The sequence below is a fragment of the Musca autumnalis genome, unplaced genomic scaffold (genome assembly GCF_047663935.1).
Source record: "Musca autumnalis isolate F117 unplaced genomic scaffold, ASM4766393v1 scaffold_4, whole genome shotgun sequence".
Taxonomy (NCBI): Eukaryota; Metazoa; Arthropoda; class Insecta; order Diptera; family Muscidae; genus Musca; species Musca autumnalis.
This window is the reverse complement of record NW_027411977.1, coordinates 183621948-183640391: the sequence shown is the minus strand read 5'-3', so window position 1 is coordinate 183640391 and position 18444 is coordinate 183621948. Positions and strand designations below refer to the sequence as shown.

Here is an 18444-nt window from a genome sequence, read left to right as displayed (position 1 = left end):
AAAATCGAATAACCACTACCCTAGATATTCATTCAGCCCATATTAAATGAATTTTAAGCCATTTTTAAACTTTATAATTATTAGTTCAAATTTTAATCGTTTTTGAATTTATCCTTGAATTATACATTATTTTTAAACAATATTTTAACATATATATTTATTTATTTCTTATTTTTAAATCTAGTCTTATATTTCAATTTGCATGCTTTTATAGATTTTAGTTTAATTTATTTTAGTTTTTATGTATACACAATTTTTACATATTTTCACAATTTCCTTAATTATGTTAATTTTCTATATTCATATTTTTTTACAGGAGACCGTTCTATTAATTTTACATTTTTTTATGGCTATATTTATTTAAAATAAAAAGTACTGTTTGAGATATATAATTTCATTTTGTTTTGGTCTTTGACAAATTTCTTTTAGGTTAGGTAATGCATTTACTAGTGTATTATGACACGTGTATGAATATGTGCATATTTACATATCGTTTTTATAATTTTTTTAAAATTTTTGCATTTTTAATTTTAATATCTTTTGCAGCAACCTTTATTACTATTCTTTTTATGGTTAGATAAATGTAACCGCCTTAATTTAGGCTTTAGTATTAATTATGATTATTTTGTAGGTTATGCAATGACTATCAAATTGTATGGGTATAACTGCGTGTAAAAACAGATAACGTGGTTATAAAAAGAAGAATAATAGAATTTGGTGGCAAGAAAATGAGTTATGCAACCAATATGGAATTATTGTGCCACTCTTATCACTTTATGTGTATTTTAACAGCGTTTTTATTTAAATTTTAAGCTCCTCAAGTTTGATATTCTTATCTTACTTGGTTTGTGTACTCACTATGATGATTTCCAACTCTTTATTTACGACCATATGATGGAATTTTGGTAGGGTTGTTTTCTGAGTGTGGTGAGGTTATGTTTTTGACCACTTTATGCTCGGGCTAAAGTGTCTCCCTCTATATCTCGCATGTATATCCCTGTGCACATTTATACAGCGATATTGCCTGAGGGTTAATCCTTTGATCAACTTTAAAGGATTATTTTCCACAATATCCTGTACAAATGACAAGATTATTTGTTTTATTTATTATAAAACAGATAGAAAATGAAATAGTTGCAATTTAATGCTTACCCGAGCAAACAAACAATTTTGAAGGTCAAAAATTTAGATTGAGTATAAAATCTATGAAATTTGTTGATGTATGTATGTGTGAGATGTTAATTATCTTCTATAAAACAGAAATGAAATTAATAATTAACTATTTCCACTTTTCCATACATACTTTAACTGTGTTACGTTATTTTTTTAAATAAAAATTTTATGTTGAGGTTAACTTTTTTTTCATCACACCACTTGAAACTTTGTTGTCACTGGTTTAGGTAAACTCGTTGAATAATCTTTAAAGTGACATCTAGCAAGGTCAGTTGGCACATGGAGATAAAGTTTCAGAGATGATTTTTCATGGAACATTTAAGAACATATGCTGAAACTTGTGATTAAATGGGACTAGTACCGGAGTAAGTAGACTAGATGGCGCTAATCGAAATATGACAAAAAAAAAACCAAATGGAAATTCATTCGGATAAATGAAATAATTTCATGTTAACCGGATTATTGGTTAATTCGTAGAAAAGATAATCACACATTTTTAATATTTATTATTATTTAATAAAAAATTTCCATGTTCAACAAATCATACATGTTTTATTTTCTTCAATCTGATCGTTCAACTATTTGTTGGATACAGTTTGAAAAGCCCTGGGATGATATAGTGTTGTATAACGACGTCATATGTAATTGACGAACCTTACAACACTAATATATTGACAGCTGACTTTGTTTATTTACTTTTTTCTTTTCAGCCGGCAAAGGCAACAATTGATAAAATAATAAAGATTTACTTCCAATCTTATTCAATATTCAATATTAAAAATAATATTGTTAATCTTTTTAATGTGCTGGAGTAACATCAAAAATCACCGCCAATAAGTGGAATGAGTGAAATGCTATTGAAAGGAGGTATGCTGGCATGTTTTGTGGTTGATGTGGATGGACGGACGGACATATTCATCCCACAGCCAAAGGTGGCTGGAAAGAAAAGCAGTATGACGGTATGTGTTGTGTGTGTGGACATACGCAGGCCACAGCCAAAGGTGGCTGTCACATGCTTTACTAAAATCCGTATAAATTGTGTCAATATGTTTACGTTCTTTAAACCCTTTAATAATATCAGATGAAAATTGTATAATGCTTGGTTTACATACGTCGTCTTTTCGTGATTTCGAAGGCGTTTCGTGATTTCGCGCGGAATCAAGCAAAATTTATTATGATTTTGCATACAAAAATGAAATCATCTCATTTTGTGATTTCAGCGAAATCAACATCGAAATCACAGTACACATGATATACAACTCTGTTTTTGCCTAAAAAAGTACCAAAAGTTGCAACACTTTTCACATATCACAATAAACAAGGTAGATGGTCAATTGCTGCAACAAAAAATTTTAGTATCAAAATTTGTAAACAATGTGAAAAAATATTAGATTACTTAGTTACAATTCTATTTTTCATTGTGTTCCCGTACTTTTTTTAATGGTAATAGCGAATTGTCAAAAATTGCTTCCCCATACAAATTTTTTAAAAAATACGGGAACGGTATAATTACGAAAATTGCAAAAACTCCAGCAGAAATGTCAAAATCAACGTATCAGCTATCGTATTTAGATGTCAATGAACATGTTTGGTCTGTTCCTTTACTTTTGAAAATGTTAAAACCGGCAAAAATGGTAAAAGTTGTAAACTGCTCCCATATGAATTGTATGGTGTCTGAAGTAAAGGAACGCTTTTCGAGTAAAAAGTGGTAAAACTTGAAGATTCTTGCACGTAAAGGAACAGAGCTGTTGTTAGTGTCTACTAGGCCAAAAGTGTATGGCAGAAAACTGGAGAAGAGGCTGTTATTCGGCGCTATTTTTATTTAAAGAGAAGTGCAAGTCTTGCTAGATTTCAGAGTACGAGAACGCACTTTTAATACTAAACAGGAAAACTACAGTAAGTAGCAACATTTTGCAGGTTCTGAACACAACTTTTACCTATCAAAATTTATTATTATGATGTCTTAACGATAAAATAATTTTTTTATTTTTTCATTTGTTTTTACGATAATTTTCGAAATATAGTTGGAAAGTTCTATATTGTCGTATATTTTTGATGACTAAAGGGGAGTACACACTATCAGTCAAAACTGACAGTCAACGAACTTTTGCTACAATTTTCTGGCAAATAAAAACGTTTGTTTAGGTAATAATGCTTGATATACAATATGTAAAGTATTATTTAGGCCGCCATCAGACAATCTGCTTTTTCACATGTATGGCATCAGCTTGTATACGTAGGCCTTAATTCAATTTACAACAACTTGTTTTGAAAATTCATGTTCGATCAGCTGCACATTTGATCTACCTTGATTATTTTAATATGTTTGAAATCAACAAAAAATAAGTGTAAACACCGGGGTGTATTTCAGGATTTCGTGAAATCCAGTGGGGTTTGGAGCGCAAGTGTAAACTTGACATAAGTAAAAAAATCGTTAAAACCCTATATACTTTTTTATTTCTTTCTCTTTTCAAAATATTCTGGCTTTTTTCTTTCAATAAAAATAAAGGTTTCATTCAATTTGGAAAAGGTTTCATTTGATTTGGAAAAGTTTTCATTTGATTTGGAAAAGGTTTCATTTGATTTGGAAAAGGTTTCATTTAATTTGGAAAAGGTTTCATTTAATTTGGAAAAGGTTTCATTTAATTTGGAAAAGGTCTCATTCAATTTGGAAATGCTATATTTTGTTAAACTTGAAAAGAATAAAGCCCTAATAAACACGTGCTTTTTTGTTTTCAAAAGCAAACGATTGAAACAGCTTCTTTTTTCAATGAACTACTTGAAAAGAATAAAGCCCTAATAAACACGTGCTTTTTTGTTTTCAAAAGCAAACGATTGAAACAGCTTCTTTTTTCAATGAACTGGCATAAATCCTCGTATACAACTCTGTTTTTTGCAACATGTTGCTAGAAAATACAAAAAGTTGCAAGCTGGCACAAGAAACAAGGTAGATGCATCGGTGAATTGCTACACTAAAAATAATTTAAAATGTAAAAATTTGTAAACAAGGTGGAAAAATTAAATTTGTTTTGATGTACAAAGTTGATTTTAATCAACCAAGACTGATATTTACGATGTATAAACAATAAAATAATTCGTTTATTTATTTTAGATGGGCAAACTGCGATAAAATAATTCTTTATTTGCTCTTTAGTTAGCATTAGTAGCATAATGTGCTAACATTTTCGGTATTAAACAATACATTTGTAATTTGACGTATGTTTTTTGAGACGAATTCAATTTACAAAAAATTCTGTTGACGTTTCACATTCGTTCAGATGGGCTGATGCATCTACCTTGGTAATTGTGCTATGAACAAAAATCAGCTGACTGCCATTTAAATCCTCCAAAATGTATATCTAAATGCAATGAGATTTGTACTGGATTTATTAAATCCAGTCGAGGATTTATGGCTAGTCTAAATGAGCTATAATACATGTACTCAATTGGCACCAATTTACTGGCATGTGTAACGGAAGTGTTACTTGCGGCAATTGTCATTTTGTAGGAGAGAGAGGTGAGGCACATGGTAACCCTTTGCCTCTCAGCACCCTCTCTCACCTACAAACTGACAATAAGTCTGTCTGGTTACTTTCCCAGCAAGAATTGTCCAGCAAGAACTTTCTCAGAGAGTAAGGGGATTTTATTCTCTTTTGCTAGAAAATTGTAAAAAGTAAACAGACACCTTCCCAGCAAAAACCAGCAAGCAATCAGCTGACTTGCCAAAACAGAACAATTTATCCGCCAACAAAGGAAGCGAACACGTTGTATTTTATTAAAAATGAAAAAGAAAATGAAACAAAAAAGTATTTTTCCACTTTACAAATTTGTTCTCCATAAAACAATACAATTAGACTATGTTATTTCCACAATAAAATTGTTTTTAATGTTCACAAACATAAATCAACAAAAAACTAAAAACGGCTGATTGATTGTTTTCAGGAAGAAGAAGAGCTTGCAAGTGCTTGCTAGAAGAAATTTGTCCAGCAAGAATTTGCAAGCTCTCAGTGAATGAACTGTCAAAATGTCTCTCTCGAATCGCTCTCTTTTGCTGGTTTTTTGTGTTAACAGACGACTTTCAGCAACAATTGGTACAAATTGTTACAAATTTTAGGGTAACCAGACACAGCTAATTGCCGCAAGTAAACTCGCCTAATGTAAATTGGGACTATGTGGCTGTAGCGATTTTTACCTCGGAACAGTTGGCATCCCTGGCTACGGTCCTGCTCATTTTCTGATCTATAGATCCATAGCCCGCCGTACGAAAAATATAAAAGTTGTAAAAAAGTAAACATTTATTTTGTGGAAATATATGTAGTATATTGTAAAAAATATATTATTGTTTGTAGGAGATATGTTTGCATTTCTCCTCTCTGTTTACTAATCTTTTCCTGCTCTTGCCGTATGAAACTATACAGTCTCAATAAAGAGTGACTTCCAACTAAATGGCCAGCATCATTGATCATTCTTCAGTGTAGTATACGATAAGTGGTTCATGATTCTGTGTAGAATTTATCTATAGTTAGCTATCAGAATTGAACTAGTCTGGCATGTGTTGAGGCTAGATTCTGATCGATCACAACAGGTAGGTCTTGCAGTGCTAGAAAGCCATAGCCTGCAGATGCTCCAAATATTTCGAGCATTAGTAGTAGTAAGCAAGCATTCACTGTGTTAAAACTGGCAACCACGACAGATGAAAATATAGAGAGAGAGTACGATTGTTTGTATTATTTGTATTGGGACCAGGATGAATGTTTGGACTGGATTCGGATCGATCTGAAATTTTTATCACAGGTAGGGCTTGCAGTGCTGATCACGCCAATGTATATATGATGGGCAGGAAGTCCATACTTCCCGAGATATAGGCTCCGAAAGTTCAAAAAATCCCTTGGTTTTGACGATAAGTTGGCCCATATCTCAGGAATTATGAACTTCCGCAATAAATGTTATATATATTTGTGATCAGGGTAACGAGTCCTATATGTAGAAAAAATTTGGTCCCGATCCGAGCTTAATGCTTAAACTCATCTTAAGCCGTTTAGTTTAAATCGAAATTTTTTCATATATAGCCGGCCTTCGGCCGGGGATTTATGACTTTCTCCTATGGACAGGAACAAATCTCGGCTAACGCGAACAAAATTTTCCTTTAAATCGAAACTTTTTTATATCATCGATCCAAATCCAGTCCGTATATTCAACTTATGCCTTGTATTGTTTACACTTTTTCGTACCAGAGCCAGTATCGCTTCCTATGGGTTGGGGATAAACTTAGTAGGACACCTTAAATCGATGTCTTAAATTTGCAGGCCGAAGGCCGTGAATTTGGAAGAACTCTAGTTTAGTAAAAACTCTCCGACTTTCTGCTATGGACAGGTGCAAATATGGAGAACGGGAACAAAATGTTCTTTAAAATTATATTTTTTTTCTATAAATAGCCACTTAGAGAAACCCGGTTGTCGAGATTCTAAGAGCCATATTTCTGGATCCAGGGAAGGTATTACAACATATAGCACCATTTTGGAAAGGTCAATGTGAGCTACAATCTGGCTTAAATGGGACCCCATAATGGGCCCATTTTCGACTTTTTGAGGGTTTTATGGAAAAATCCGGGTCCAAAAATCAGTTTTTTGGTTATATCACCTGACCACTTGGAAATAACCCCATCATATTAGATTGGTATTTCCACAAGCTTTCCAATGATACCCATATTGTAGCAATCGGTTCAGTAGAGCCGGGTCTAACCCGGGTTTTGTACCCGGACTTTCGGGTCCAATAACCGGGTAGCCGGGTCCGTCTCCCAAGAAAATTATACATTTCCGTGATCAGCGCTACAATATCTACCTCTGGAAAAAATTCCAGAAAAATCGGAGAGTTTTTACTAAACTAGAGTTAAGCCGTGAATTTAAGACATTCACACCCGCTATGCAGTTAAATATTCCCTTTAACACGTTCGCGGACGCAAGCAAATTCAGAGCGGTGAAAAACATGACACCCAATTATTTTCGAAATTAGTTTTTTTGTTTTTATTTATTAATTATTGATTATTATTACTATTTTTTATTTATTATACCTAGAATGTATCTTGTTGAAATAAATCGTATTATGTATATTAATCACCAAAACTTAAGATTGTATACAAGTAAATGAACAAAAATTGGCTGACAATGTGAATGCCATAGCATTCACGTCATTTTGCATCGGAATGCTATAGCATTCACGTCCGCGAACGTGTTAAAATTTTGAAGTTTTTCCAACACACGCTAGTTGCAATCGAAACCTCCAGAGCTTTACAATTATACCCATATTAAAATATGAGAAATATCATTGATATTTACAGAACTTTAAAGACTCACATCTTGGGAAATATGGACTACATTTATATCATTATAATCAGAGCCACAAGGGCTATCTGTGGTATCTACAGTTTGTCAACAAATATATTGCACAGAGCAACATTGAAAAAATTTTCATATTAATTGTTATGTAAAAACTATACGGTTTTTGTTCACAACTCTTGCTGGGGATTTGTTTGACGTATATGTGATGGAATTGACATTTAAAACCCAGTGGGTTTGTTAAATCCGGTTGTATATAAACTACTACATATAACTCTCTATGATTGTGTAAAATCCAGTATCGTAAACTTTAACTTTAAACTTATGAACTATGAATATTCGGCCTGTTGTCGGCGTATGTTGTTGTCAACAACGTGCCGAAGCAGCTGGAATATTTCATGCAATAGAAATCATCAAATGTATGAAGACTGCCGAAAAGTCTATCAGTCTAAAAACCCGTTTTAAATATTTCAAATATAAAATAGAATTGTATTAATAAAGTACGAGACTGTTTGATACCTCATCAGAACTTCATTAACCCACTTAACGCCGAGAATTTTTTTTTGTGAAAACTTAAAATTTTATATGACAATCATGGTAGAACAAAATATTAAATACTACAACAAATACAACTCAACAACAACCACATATAAATTTATTTTGTTTGTAATGTTAGTGTCACCGGAAAATGTAAACAAAATAAGGAAATGTCTATAATTTATTGGAATTTAAAAAAAAAAAACTAATAATTATTCACATTTGATTGACAATTTTGGAAAACATGAATGAAAATTCGTTACATTTTCAATTTGAATGTTTCCATATCATTCCACTAAATGCATAATTTCTCACAGAAAGTAGAATTCTTGCAAAAATGTTTGGGGTCGCTGGAAATTCATTGAAAAAGGAAAAGCCGTTTCAATCTTTTGTTTTCGAAATCAAAGGGCATTATTTTTTTTTTTTAATTTAACAAAATACCACACATATTAAATTTTGTACCGCCTCTATAAGCGGTGTTTTAGTGTGCAGCACGTGTTTCGGACTTGGAGGAGGTTACATCTCGTTGATACGAAAAAGTCTTTATGGGAAATAGTTTTTTCGGAATTTTAATTTTTTCTCTAAAACGTTAAGTTTTCCTGTAATCGGGCCTTCATTTAGAAATGCTGAAAACTTGGCAATCCCTTGGTTTTTGATGAAGAAACTACTCTTACTATACTCCTACTATCTTAGAAATCCCTGACTTTATATGAGTGTAACATTTATGATTACATTTTTAACGCATATTTAAATTTTTCATCAAACATATTTAAACAAAACAGTCTTTTATTCCATCTCCTCCAAATCTTTACAGAGTATATATGTAGTTCTCAATATTGTTGTAGCAATCAACTAACTGTTGGTTAGAAAGTTGTTTTCTTTTTATGTCGATAATGAGTATCGAAAGCAGTACCAATTATCTGTATGTTCCTTTTTAAAATTGTAATCGTATAAGCTTTTTAAAGTAAAGGAACGCTTTGCAGATTGAAAATGGTAAGAAATGGTAACCTCAGGTACGTAAAGAACAGAAATTGAAAAATACTCTTAAAAATATCCACGTTTTGTTATTTAAAAAAAATCCACGATTGTAGGAAAAATACTCTTTAAAAAATCTACGACTATAGGAAAATATTATTTAAAATTCCAACGTGGAGAAATGTTTTTTAAAAAACAACGGTTGTAAGAGGAATATTCTTAAAAATCCACGATTTTAGAAAATCCACGATTATAGGAAAAATATTCTTTAAAAAATCCACGATTGTAGGAAAAATATTCTTTACAAATTATAGGAAAAATATTTATCAAAAATTCCACGATTATAGGAAAAATATTCTTCTAAAACTTTACGAATATAGGAAAAATATTCTTTAGAAAATCCACGACTATAGGAAAAATATACTCTAGAAAAACCACGATTATACGAAAAAAAATCTTTACAAATTATAGGAAAACTATTTTTGAAAAATTCCACGATTATAGGAAAAATATTCTTCTAAAAATTTACGAATATAGGAAAAATATTCTTTAAAAAATCTACGATTATAGGAAAAATATTCTTTAAAAAATCCAACGATTATAGGAAAAATATTCTTTAAAAAATTCACGATTATATGAATTATATTCTTTACGAAATCCACGATTGTATTGTATGTATGTATATTCATTAAAAAATATTCCGGGATTTATAAGAAATGTTCTTAAAAAATCAAAGGTTGTAGGAGAAATATTCATTAAAAATAAACGGGTTTAGGAAAAATATTCTTCGGGAAAATATTCTTTAAAGAAATCCACGATTATAGATAAATATTCTTCGGGAAAAATATTTTTTTTTTAAAAATCAACGACTATAGAAACAATATTCCTCGGGAAAAATATTCTTTAAAAATCTAAGATTGTAGGAAAATCATTCTTTAAATGTCCAAGAGTGGAGGAAAAATATTTTAAAAAAATCCACGATTATAGGAAAAATTATCTTTAAAAATTCACGATTTTAGGAAAAATATTCTTTAAAAAAACTACGATTATAAGAAAAATATTCTTTAAAAACTCTACGATTATAGGAAAAATATTCTTTAAAAAATCTACGATTATAGGAAAAATATTCTTACGAAATCCAAGATTATGGGAAAAATATTCTTAAAAAAATATACGATTACAGGAAAAATATTTTTTAAAAAATCTACGGTTATAGGAAAAATACTCTTTAAAAATCCACGATTATAGGAAAAATATTCTTTAAAAAATCTACGAGTATAGGAAAATATTCTTTAAAAAATCCAAGATTATAGAAAAAATATTCTTTAAAAAAGCTATGATTATAGGAATATAATTTTTAAAAACTCTACGAGTAAGTGGAAATATTTTTTAATCAACGAATAAGGGAACGTATTCTTTTAAAATCCATGTTTAAGGAAAAATTGTTCATTAAAAAATCCACGATTATAGGAAAAATATTGTTTAAAATATCCACGATTATAGAAAAAAATTTTCTTTAAATATTCCATGATTATAGGAAAAATATTGTTTAAAAAATCTACGATTATAGAAAAATATTCTTTAAAAGCTCCACGATTGCAGGAAATATATTGGTTAAAAATTCCATGTTTATAGGAAAATATTTTTTAAAAGTATGAGAAATGTTCTTAAACTAAACCACGATTATAGGAAAACCATTCTTTAAAAATCTACAGTTGTAGGAAAAATATTCTCGGGAAAAATAAAAAAAGGGAAAATATTTTTTAAAAGTCCAACATTGAGGAAAAATATTTTTTAAAAAAATCCACGACTATACAAAAAATATTCCGCGGGAAAAATATTCTTTAGAAGTCCAAGATCGAAGGAAAAATATTCTTTAAAATAATCCACGATTATAGAAAAAATATTCTTTAAAAATTGCACGATTATAGAAAAATATGAATTAAAAATTCACGATTATAGGAAAAATATTCCTTAAATATTCCAACCCAGCAAAAATTCGGATCCGGTAGTCATTACGTAACCCATTACAAAGTAATGTAAACAAACTTCTTTTCCCATTACAAGTAATCTGAAAAGTAATGGGATACTTCTTAAAAAAATTACAAGGCACACCTACTTACTTTGCTCCTCACTAAGTAATGAGGACGGTGGCACAGTGAGTGTGTGTCCGACTATAAAACCTAGGGTTGTGTGTTCAACGCTCACTGTCAGCACGCGAGTTTTTTTAATTAAAAAATAACAGTTCGTGGTGCACATGTGCGCTGTACATTTAAGTTCTTAAGCAACCCTTAATGTTTGTGTGCGTGGCATAGTATGTAGTGTCTTTGGCTAGAAATCAGAGGGTTCGTGTGTTCAACTCACACAGCAAGCGAAATAAAATAAAGTAAAATAAAAGTAAGAAGTGTGATGAAATTAAAAAAATCTCTACATCAACTGTTCTAAAAATAGATTTTTTCAACTTACTTTTCAACTTCTAGTGGCCACAGAATAACTAGTTATTCTAGTGGTCATAAAATAACTACAAACTGAGTGCGACACATGCCCTTGTAAAAATAATGGGGAAGAAAGGGGGTTTGCGAGTAGTTACGGCTGCCAAAAATCCCTTACAAAACCTATGATTTTGGGAGGACTTTTTTTGCTGGGAATTTTTTAAAAACTCAACGATAATGGGAAATATTTTTTTAAATCAACGAATAAGGGAACATATTCTTTTAAAATCCACGATTAAGGAAAATTGGTTCATAGAGAGTAAACCATTACAAATTTGATTTTTTTTAATTTGCAAGTGGGAGTAACCCCTTAAGCATGTATGCGGCTGTGGCATCTACACCTTAACGTGAAAATATGTTCACAAAATTTTGTCATAAGATTTTCTTAAAAAAACCCTTGCATATATTCCTCAAAAGCATCTTAATTGCGTCCCAACAAATGGACATATCATGTGGAGGCACCACAAAATTAGTTGGAAAATGTGAATGGAACCTTCTAAATTTGTCATATCGGGCACGTTTCAATGTAGATTTTTCCAAAACGTTAGTTTATTTTTTATTTTTTTAAGTTGTTACATGGGTCTAAATTTGCTATATTCATCCCTGTTCTACATACGATCTTATGACCAATAAGTCATCTAAAGTGTCTATATCTCTTATATGTATATTCATTGTGCTAAACATAAAATCTGGCTTGACCTCATTGGTATGTTAGCAGTTTTTCTTATTCCTTCGAGGTAATTTGTGGGAAATTATTAAGAAAGGGTAGTAGTCTTATCAAAACGTTTAGTTATTTCTTTCTTTGCACAGATCGAAAAGGTCAAAAGGTCACTTTTTACTTCGACTGAGAGTACGTTTTATTATCGTGATAAAGTCTTTATATCGATTTGTTTCGCAGATGTTTTCATCAAGCTGAAAGGTTCTTCTCTTTAAAGTGGTTGCGAATGCGTTCTTCTGTTTTTTTATTTTGTTTGGTGAGACTTTTGTTCTCATATGGAATACACATGGGCTAGGCAGGGTGTCAGCATCCACATAATTGGATAATATTAAAATGGGTATAAGTACACACATATGTGTATAAATATATACTTTACGCTTGGTTGCAAATTTATTTTGGTGGTTGTTAATATGTAATTATAATGAAAACAGTTGCAAACATTTGTTTTATCAGTATTTGGGTGTTCTTCAATTGAAAACGTTCAAAAGCCATTTCTAACGATTTGACTTTATGTAGCCAAAACATAATTCCATTAAATTACAAAAAAATATGCTGTGGGTCCTTTTTAGTGTTGTTCAATATTCAAAACTGAAATTAATGACTACTCACGCTTTGTTTTGTTTTGTTATATTTTTATACTATTTACTCTTTGTTGAATATATAACAAAGGAAGTGCGCAAACGGGCGGTTTATTTGTTTTTAGTTCACAGGACAGCGTTTAATGCTTAACACCTAATAAAATATTAATCCAGTGTATAATTAATAAAACAACTTCAACTGCCTTGTTACTCCTTTTTTTACAACTAACAACGTCGACCAGCAGTAGCAGATTGTAAAATGCGACAAAGCTTTGTTATTGTTGTTAAGTCATTAGTCATTGCTGTTGCCTATGGTCGTGGCTATTGTGTATACTAAAGTTTAGTTTTTGCTTATATTTTTATCTTTCGTTTTTTGTGTTACTGACTAACCCAACAACCAGCAGGATGACATGGATCAATGGGTATCGGATACATTTTATTCCTATTTTCCTGGTTTCAATAATGAATATCAAAAACGTCAGCTATATTTGCAACAAAAACAACGTGAAAATCAGGAAAATTTTCTAAAACATCAACATGTAAGTTATATCATGATTGGCCTGCAGAAAAAGACACCATGTGTGTGTGTTTGAATATTTCTGTTTACTTTGTTTTAGATGTTTAAGTCGTCTCGAAGTCCTAGAAAATCAACAGGGGAACCATTTTCCAATAGATCATGGTCAAACAATTCTGAAACATCTAGCGGCATTGAACATACCAGAGATGATGGCAATATATCCACAAGTAATCGTCTGGACGAGGCTGTTTCTGCAGTGAACCCAGTTCGTCCAGGTTCAACGCGTTATAAGCTTTTACAAGATTTACGTCATACAAGTCTGTCAAATGAGGCATCCTTCGAGCCGCAGGGAATTATGAACACGGATCGTAAATATGCAGAGGTAATTTTTATAATAGCAAATAGAATTGATTGAATTTTTAAAGCATTTTGGAGTTAGTAATCAATCAAAAGTAATGTGACCAAATGGACTAAATATTACTATGTATATGGTGGCAGTTATAATGTAGGGAACATATCATATCGGCGGAGGATCATAACACCCACAATGACACCATAGCCGTTGCATCTTGAAGTTAGAGATCTAACCCTACAATGTCCCGTAATAACTAACACTGTGACCTTCTTCCCTATCTTATCGAATGATAACCAAGTCTACCGCTTTCCTAGTATTCAGCTATCGTTAAGCTTATATGGGTGTTTGATTTTTGTAGTAGACACCTTCGTATGTCCTAATTGTGAATCAACGTCCCCGACACTCTGAAAGCCGTCCTCCAAACTTAAAATTCGACCAGGATATCATCTATGAGCTTCAGGGAGGGATGCTCACCGTCAAAATTCATACAAGCGGGGAAGTGAACCCCTGATAGTATATCAAGCGTCTCTATACATTTTTTCAAATGTAATTTGAAACATTTTAATTGTAATTCGAGAATACCAAATGTAATTTGGTACATACCTTTTAAAATTGGAATTATTTCCTTTGTACCGGCGGCAAGCGTTGGTGAGACCACAATCCATGTGTCGTCAAGCTCAAGTGATTGTGATCCGGCTGTTCTAGATGAATGCCTTGGCACCTACAGCATTACTTGCTACAATTCCACAAAACAATAACTATAGGAAAGATGATGAATCAGAGATATCTTAGCAAAAGATAAAGCAAAGATGGGGACGACCCATCTATTGAATATTGCTTAGAGAGACAAAGTAGGGAACACTTCCAAATTGTTCTACATTAGCACATGCCGGTAATAAACGTCAAACGCAGTATGCAACAGGATCATTGACTGATGATAGGGAATTCAAGGAGCCTTCAACAACCGTTAATGACCTTAAAGACAGATCTGCCGGAGAAGTCAAACGTGCTGTGATGTATCCACGCAAATTAGTGGAACTATACCCGAATTTGCATTCTGGGAAGAAGGTTTTCTTCAGCAGAATCAGGCTGATGTATATGAGAAAATTCGAGAGGACTTACCCTCACGTATCCCGACGCAAACTTGACGTGGACAAGATCCTCCTTCTTCAAGAAAAAGATTCTAAGGAAACTGAAACCTACTGCCCCAAGCAAGAAGGTGGAGTCAATTTCTGCTCCGAAACTGAAATCAAGGAAGGGAATGAAGAAGGGTAAAAAGTCTACCACTAAACCAAACGACATCTATAGTGGAGACCAATTTGCGAATTGGCCGAAAGGATAAAGCGGAGGAAAAATCGGGACTCGGAACCTCCACAGGCTGCAACTGAGAAACCATGAGAAGACGATCAAAGCTTCACAGCATAAAATTGTGAAACGGGTTCTATCCTAAGAAGGCCCTAGTCCTCGCCCAAGAAGACGATGACTTTCAGGTGGTTAACCCTTCGATCTCCTACGCAGCTGGCATTGCCCAAAAATCCCAGGAGAATAAGATCAGTACCGTGCAGACAATCATCGACCGTGCTGACCCCGACGGAAGAATCTGCGATATCCACTGGTTGCTAGTCTAAACCGGTCTTCGGAGCGCCATTGCTTCTGTTATGTTAAATTAGGGTGAACGTCAGTTCGCCCAGTTGTTAACTGTCTTAACAATAAATCGCGGGATTTCCTTGTTCACTTTGGGAATGGGCTAATCTTGATGCAATCTCCGCTACTGAGATTCCCTCCAGAATGGTGTTTCCAGCATGTGTTCTCCCACCAACTGTGGACAATTATTAAAAATGCTAGAGCTCCAGAATACGTCGCTCCACTTAATACTACCTATGCATTTGGGAGACTTCGTTGTTATCATGCACAATCAGGCTGCTTGCTTAGTTCCCTCTATAGACTCACTAAAGCTGACTTAAGACATTTGCTTAAATTTCATGCTACGGTTGGGATTTTCCTCCCCGAATAGGTGAATAGACAGGAGTTCTCATCCCAAGTCCGTTTTGGTAAGGACAACCACAGTTGACTACACTTCTTCCACTATATGTAGACCATTGTTTTCACATATTTTTGTAGGCGCCAGGGCTCTGAATTTGTTCCAATCTGTGGAGGATCTGTTTGACTCGAAGCAAGTGAGAGATTCTAACGGCTGCTAAGTAACTAACAATCAATATTTACAGGACGAGGCAGCAAGGAAGAAGGCCTATCAACGTGAACTTATACAACAAATAGAAGAAAAACGACGTAGTATTAAACTGCTTAAAGAAAAAGAACAGGAGCAAGAAAAAATTCTAACCACACGTCTTCAGGAACAATTGAAAACCATTAAACTGGAAGAACAATTGGAAAAGGAACGAATGAAAGCCACAGAGGTATTAAAAGAAAAAGAAAAAAACAGTAACATTCAAATTATTTGCGATTACATTGTAACATTTTATTTTAGTTACGCTATAAAGCCGAACAAAATCGTTATATGAGAAATCATATGTTGGCAAAATTAGAAAATGACACCAAATTAATACCACCACCCAACAATGGAACACCGCCAACTCCTCCCACACATGTTGAACAAAAACGTAATAAAGAAAATATTTCATCCGATTGGGATGATAACAGGGTCTACAAGTATTTTAGTAATTCGGCCAAAAATGAGTATAACTATCGCCAAAGAACGAGGCGTATGCCAGCCAATATTGATTTTCCAAAAATCGAAAAAGAATGTTTTCACATAAGTGACAAAGTGTGTCCAATTTGTGACCAGCCTTTGAGGGAATATCAGCATTATTGTCTTCGTTGTCAAAGTAAAATGACGCTACCGATTAATGAGGCGGCAACAGGAGGGGAGCATTCACATTCAACAGCATCATCAATTAACAGCCATGCAGAACGAAATATAATTCTCGTTTGCAATAATTGTGATCGTTTATACACTCTGTGCCCGAATTGTTTAGATAAAGCCGACACATGTCGAGCTTGCCAAAATACACGAAATGTTTGTATGCATTGCCGCAGGAATCTGTGTGCATTTTGTTTGGAAGAAATATCGACAAATAAAAATGTAGAAAATGAACACATAAATGATCGAATGGATAACGTTGTAAGTATTGAGGAAAAAATTAAATTTGTATTGTATTTCTAAACATAAATATTTTTAATTTTATATTAAAAAAGATGAAAACACCTTTACAAATTGTTACCAGTGATGGAAACGAACCAAGTGATGATAACAAAAGCGCCGGACGGCATTCAAATGTAATGGCAAACAATTTGAATTCAAATCAGGAATCTCATGTCAAGGAATATGTATCATTTGGATTGGGTCATCAAAGAAATATGCAAACTAATACCAACAACAACAATATAAACAGTGATGAAATTGAGAAACCTTATGAAATGAGTGTAAAAAATCTTCAAAAATCCAACTACAATACAAATATTTTTATAGAAAATGAAGAAAATATTGAAAGGTTACGCCGTCAGACGGACAAACGTTTAATGGGTTATTTTAAGAATTATGGTGAACTTGCCGCTAAATCTCGAGGCACTCAAACTACACCACTAACAAATGCTCGCCGAGATGTTGTCATAAGGGGTGGGAATAATTTCTCCATACCCATTTTGTGCGATATGCCCAAAATGACCCGAAGAGAAACGACAAAACGTGACAAACAGATATCAAATGAATTAGAAAATTTGAAATATAGATGGGATGTAAGTAATCTCTTTTTGGTAAACATTATAGTTACTCCTATTAAACTTGTCACTTATAGATTCCTGCTGTACAAAAATTCACAATATCAGCGACATCACCCAAGGTTGTTACCCAAGTTGGTGCTATACGAAAACAATTACAAACTGAGAATTTACTATTTGATGATGGAGACTGAAAGGAAGCAGATTTAAATTGCCTAATTGGGAACCATGTAGTTGAAGACGACTTAACAGGAATAATAAAACAAATATTTTAGAAAATAATAAAAGAATAAGCAAAACATTTTTATACAAAAGGATTTGGGTGCCACAACCAGAAAAGCAATTCATTTTAATGGCAATTGTTTGCAACTTTTACTTTATTTTCTAACATATTCATTATAGTTGTTTATGTTTTATTCATACACTAGCAGACCCCGGTCCGCGTTGCTGGCCCGTCGTAATGAGTTTTAAAGACAACTTTTTATCGACTTTATGCTTGAAAATTAAAAAATAGGTATGTATTTTCTACCTCACTTCTTCGGTCTATTGTCAAACCGAGAAGGATTTTTTGTCTGTAACCTTTCTTTTCTCTTACGGACTTTGTCGGGTTTTTTTCGCCAATTTATGCTTTTTAGGATTTATTATCGTCCATGTCCCTGTCTTTATCCTAAAGCGATCTAATTTTAAAGGTTAAGAAGTGGTTAAATCGATTTCTCCCCCTTATTGAGACTTATATGTTTTAGCTTTTCATGGCTGATGGACCGTTGAACCTCACCATAATTTGTAAATATATAGGTTTTCTTGATCGGGGGCGCAACCACCGTTGTCTCGAAAACTAACTTGCAACCCGATGCACTCATAAGGTTAGCAAATATAGCGATTATAAAATAATAGGCCCCGAAATTCGTTACAAATATATAGCATTTTGGACCACGGGACATTCCTGAACATTTTCTGAATATTAGGTTCAGTAGTTTTTGAAAAATAATGTTTTGAAAAGAGTGGGCGTGGTCATCAGTTTTCAAG

At 32.8% G+C, this 18444-nt stretch overlaps 1 protein-coding gene across 5 annotated transcripts; it reads left to right on the top strand.

Annotated features, from left to right (window-relative positions):
- The first annotated feature begins 1889 nt into the window (after positions 1–1889).
- Positions 1890–17705, top strand: LOC141402432 (uncharacterized). 5 transcript variants are annotated; one of them, XM_073983709.1, is made up of 7 exons: positions 1890–2132; positions 13213–13347; positions 13426–13707; positions 15906–16097; positions 16169–16822; positions 16897–17436; positions 17496–17705. In XM_073983709.1, exons 1-7 carry the CDS (start codon positions 2016–2018, stop codon positions 17610–17612), a joined length of 2037 nt encoding a protein of 678 aa, XP_073839810.1. In that variant the 5' UTR covers positions 1890–2015; the 3' UTR covers positions 17613–17705. The 5 variants fall into 5 exon arrangements, with proteins under 5 accessions (XP_073839810.1, XP_073839809.1, XP_073839811.1 ...); XM_073983708.1 differs by having other exon boundaries at positions 13210–13347; XM_073983710.1 differs by lacking the exon at positions 1890–2132 and adding an exon at positions 12442–12486.
- The last annotated feature ends 739 nt before the right edge of the window (positions 17706–18444 follow it).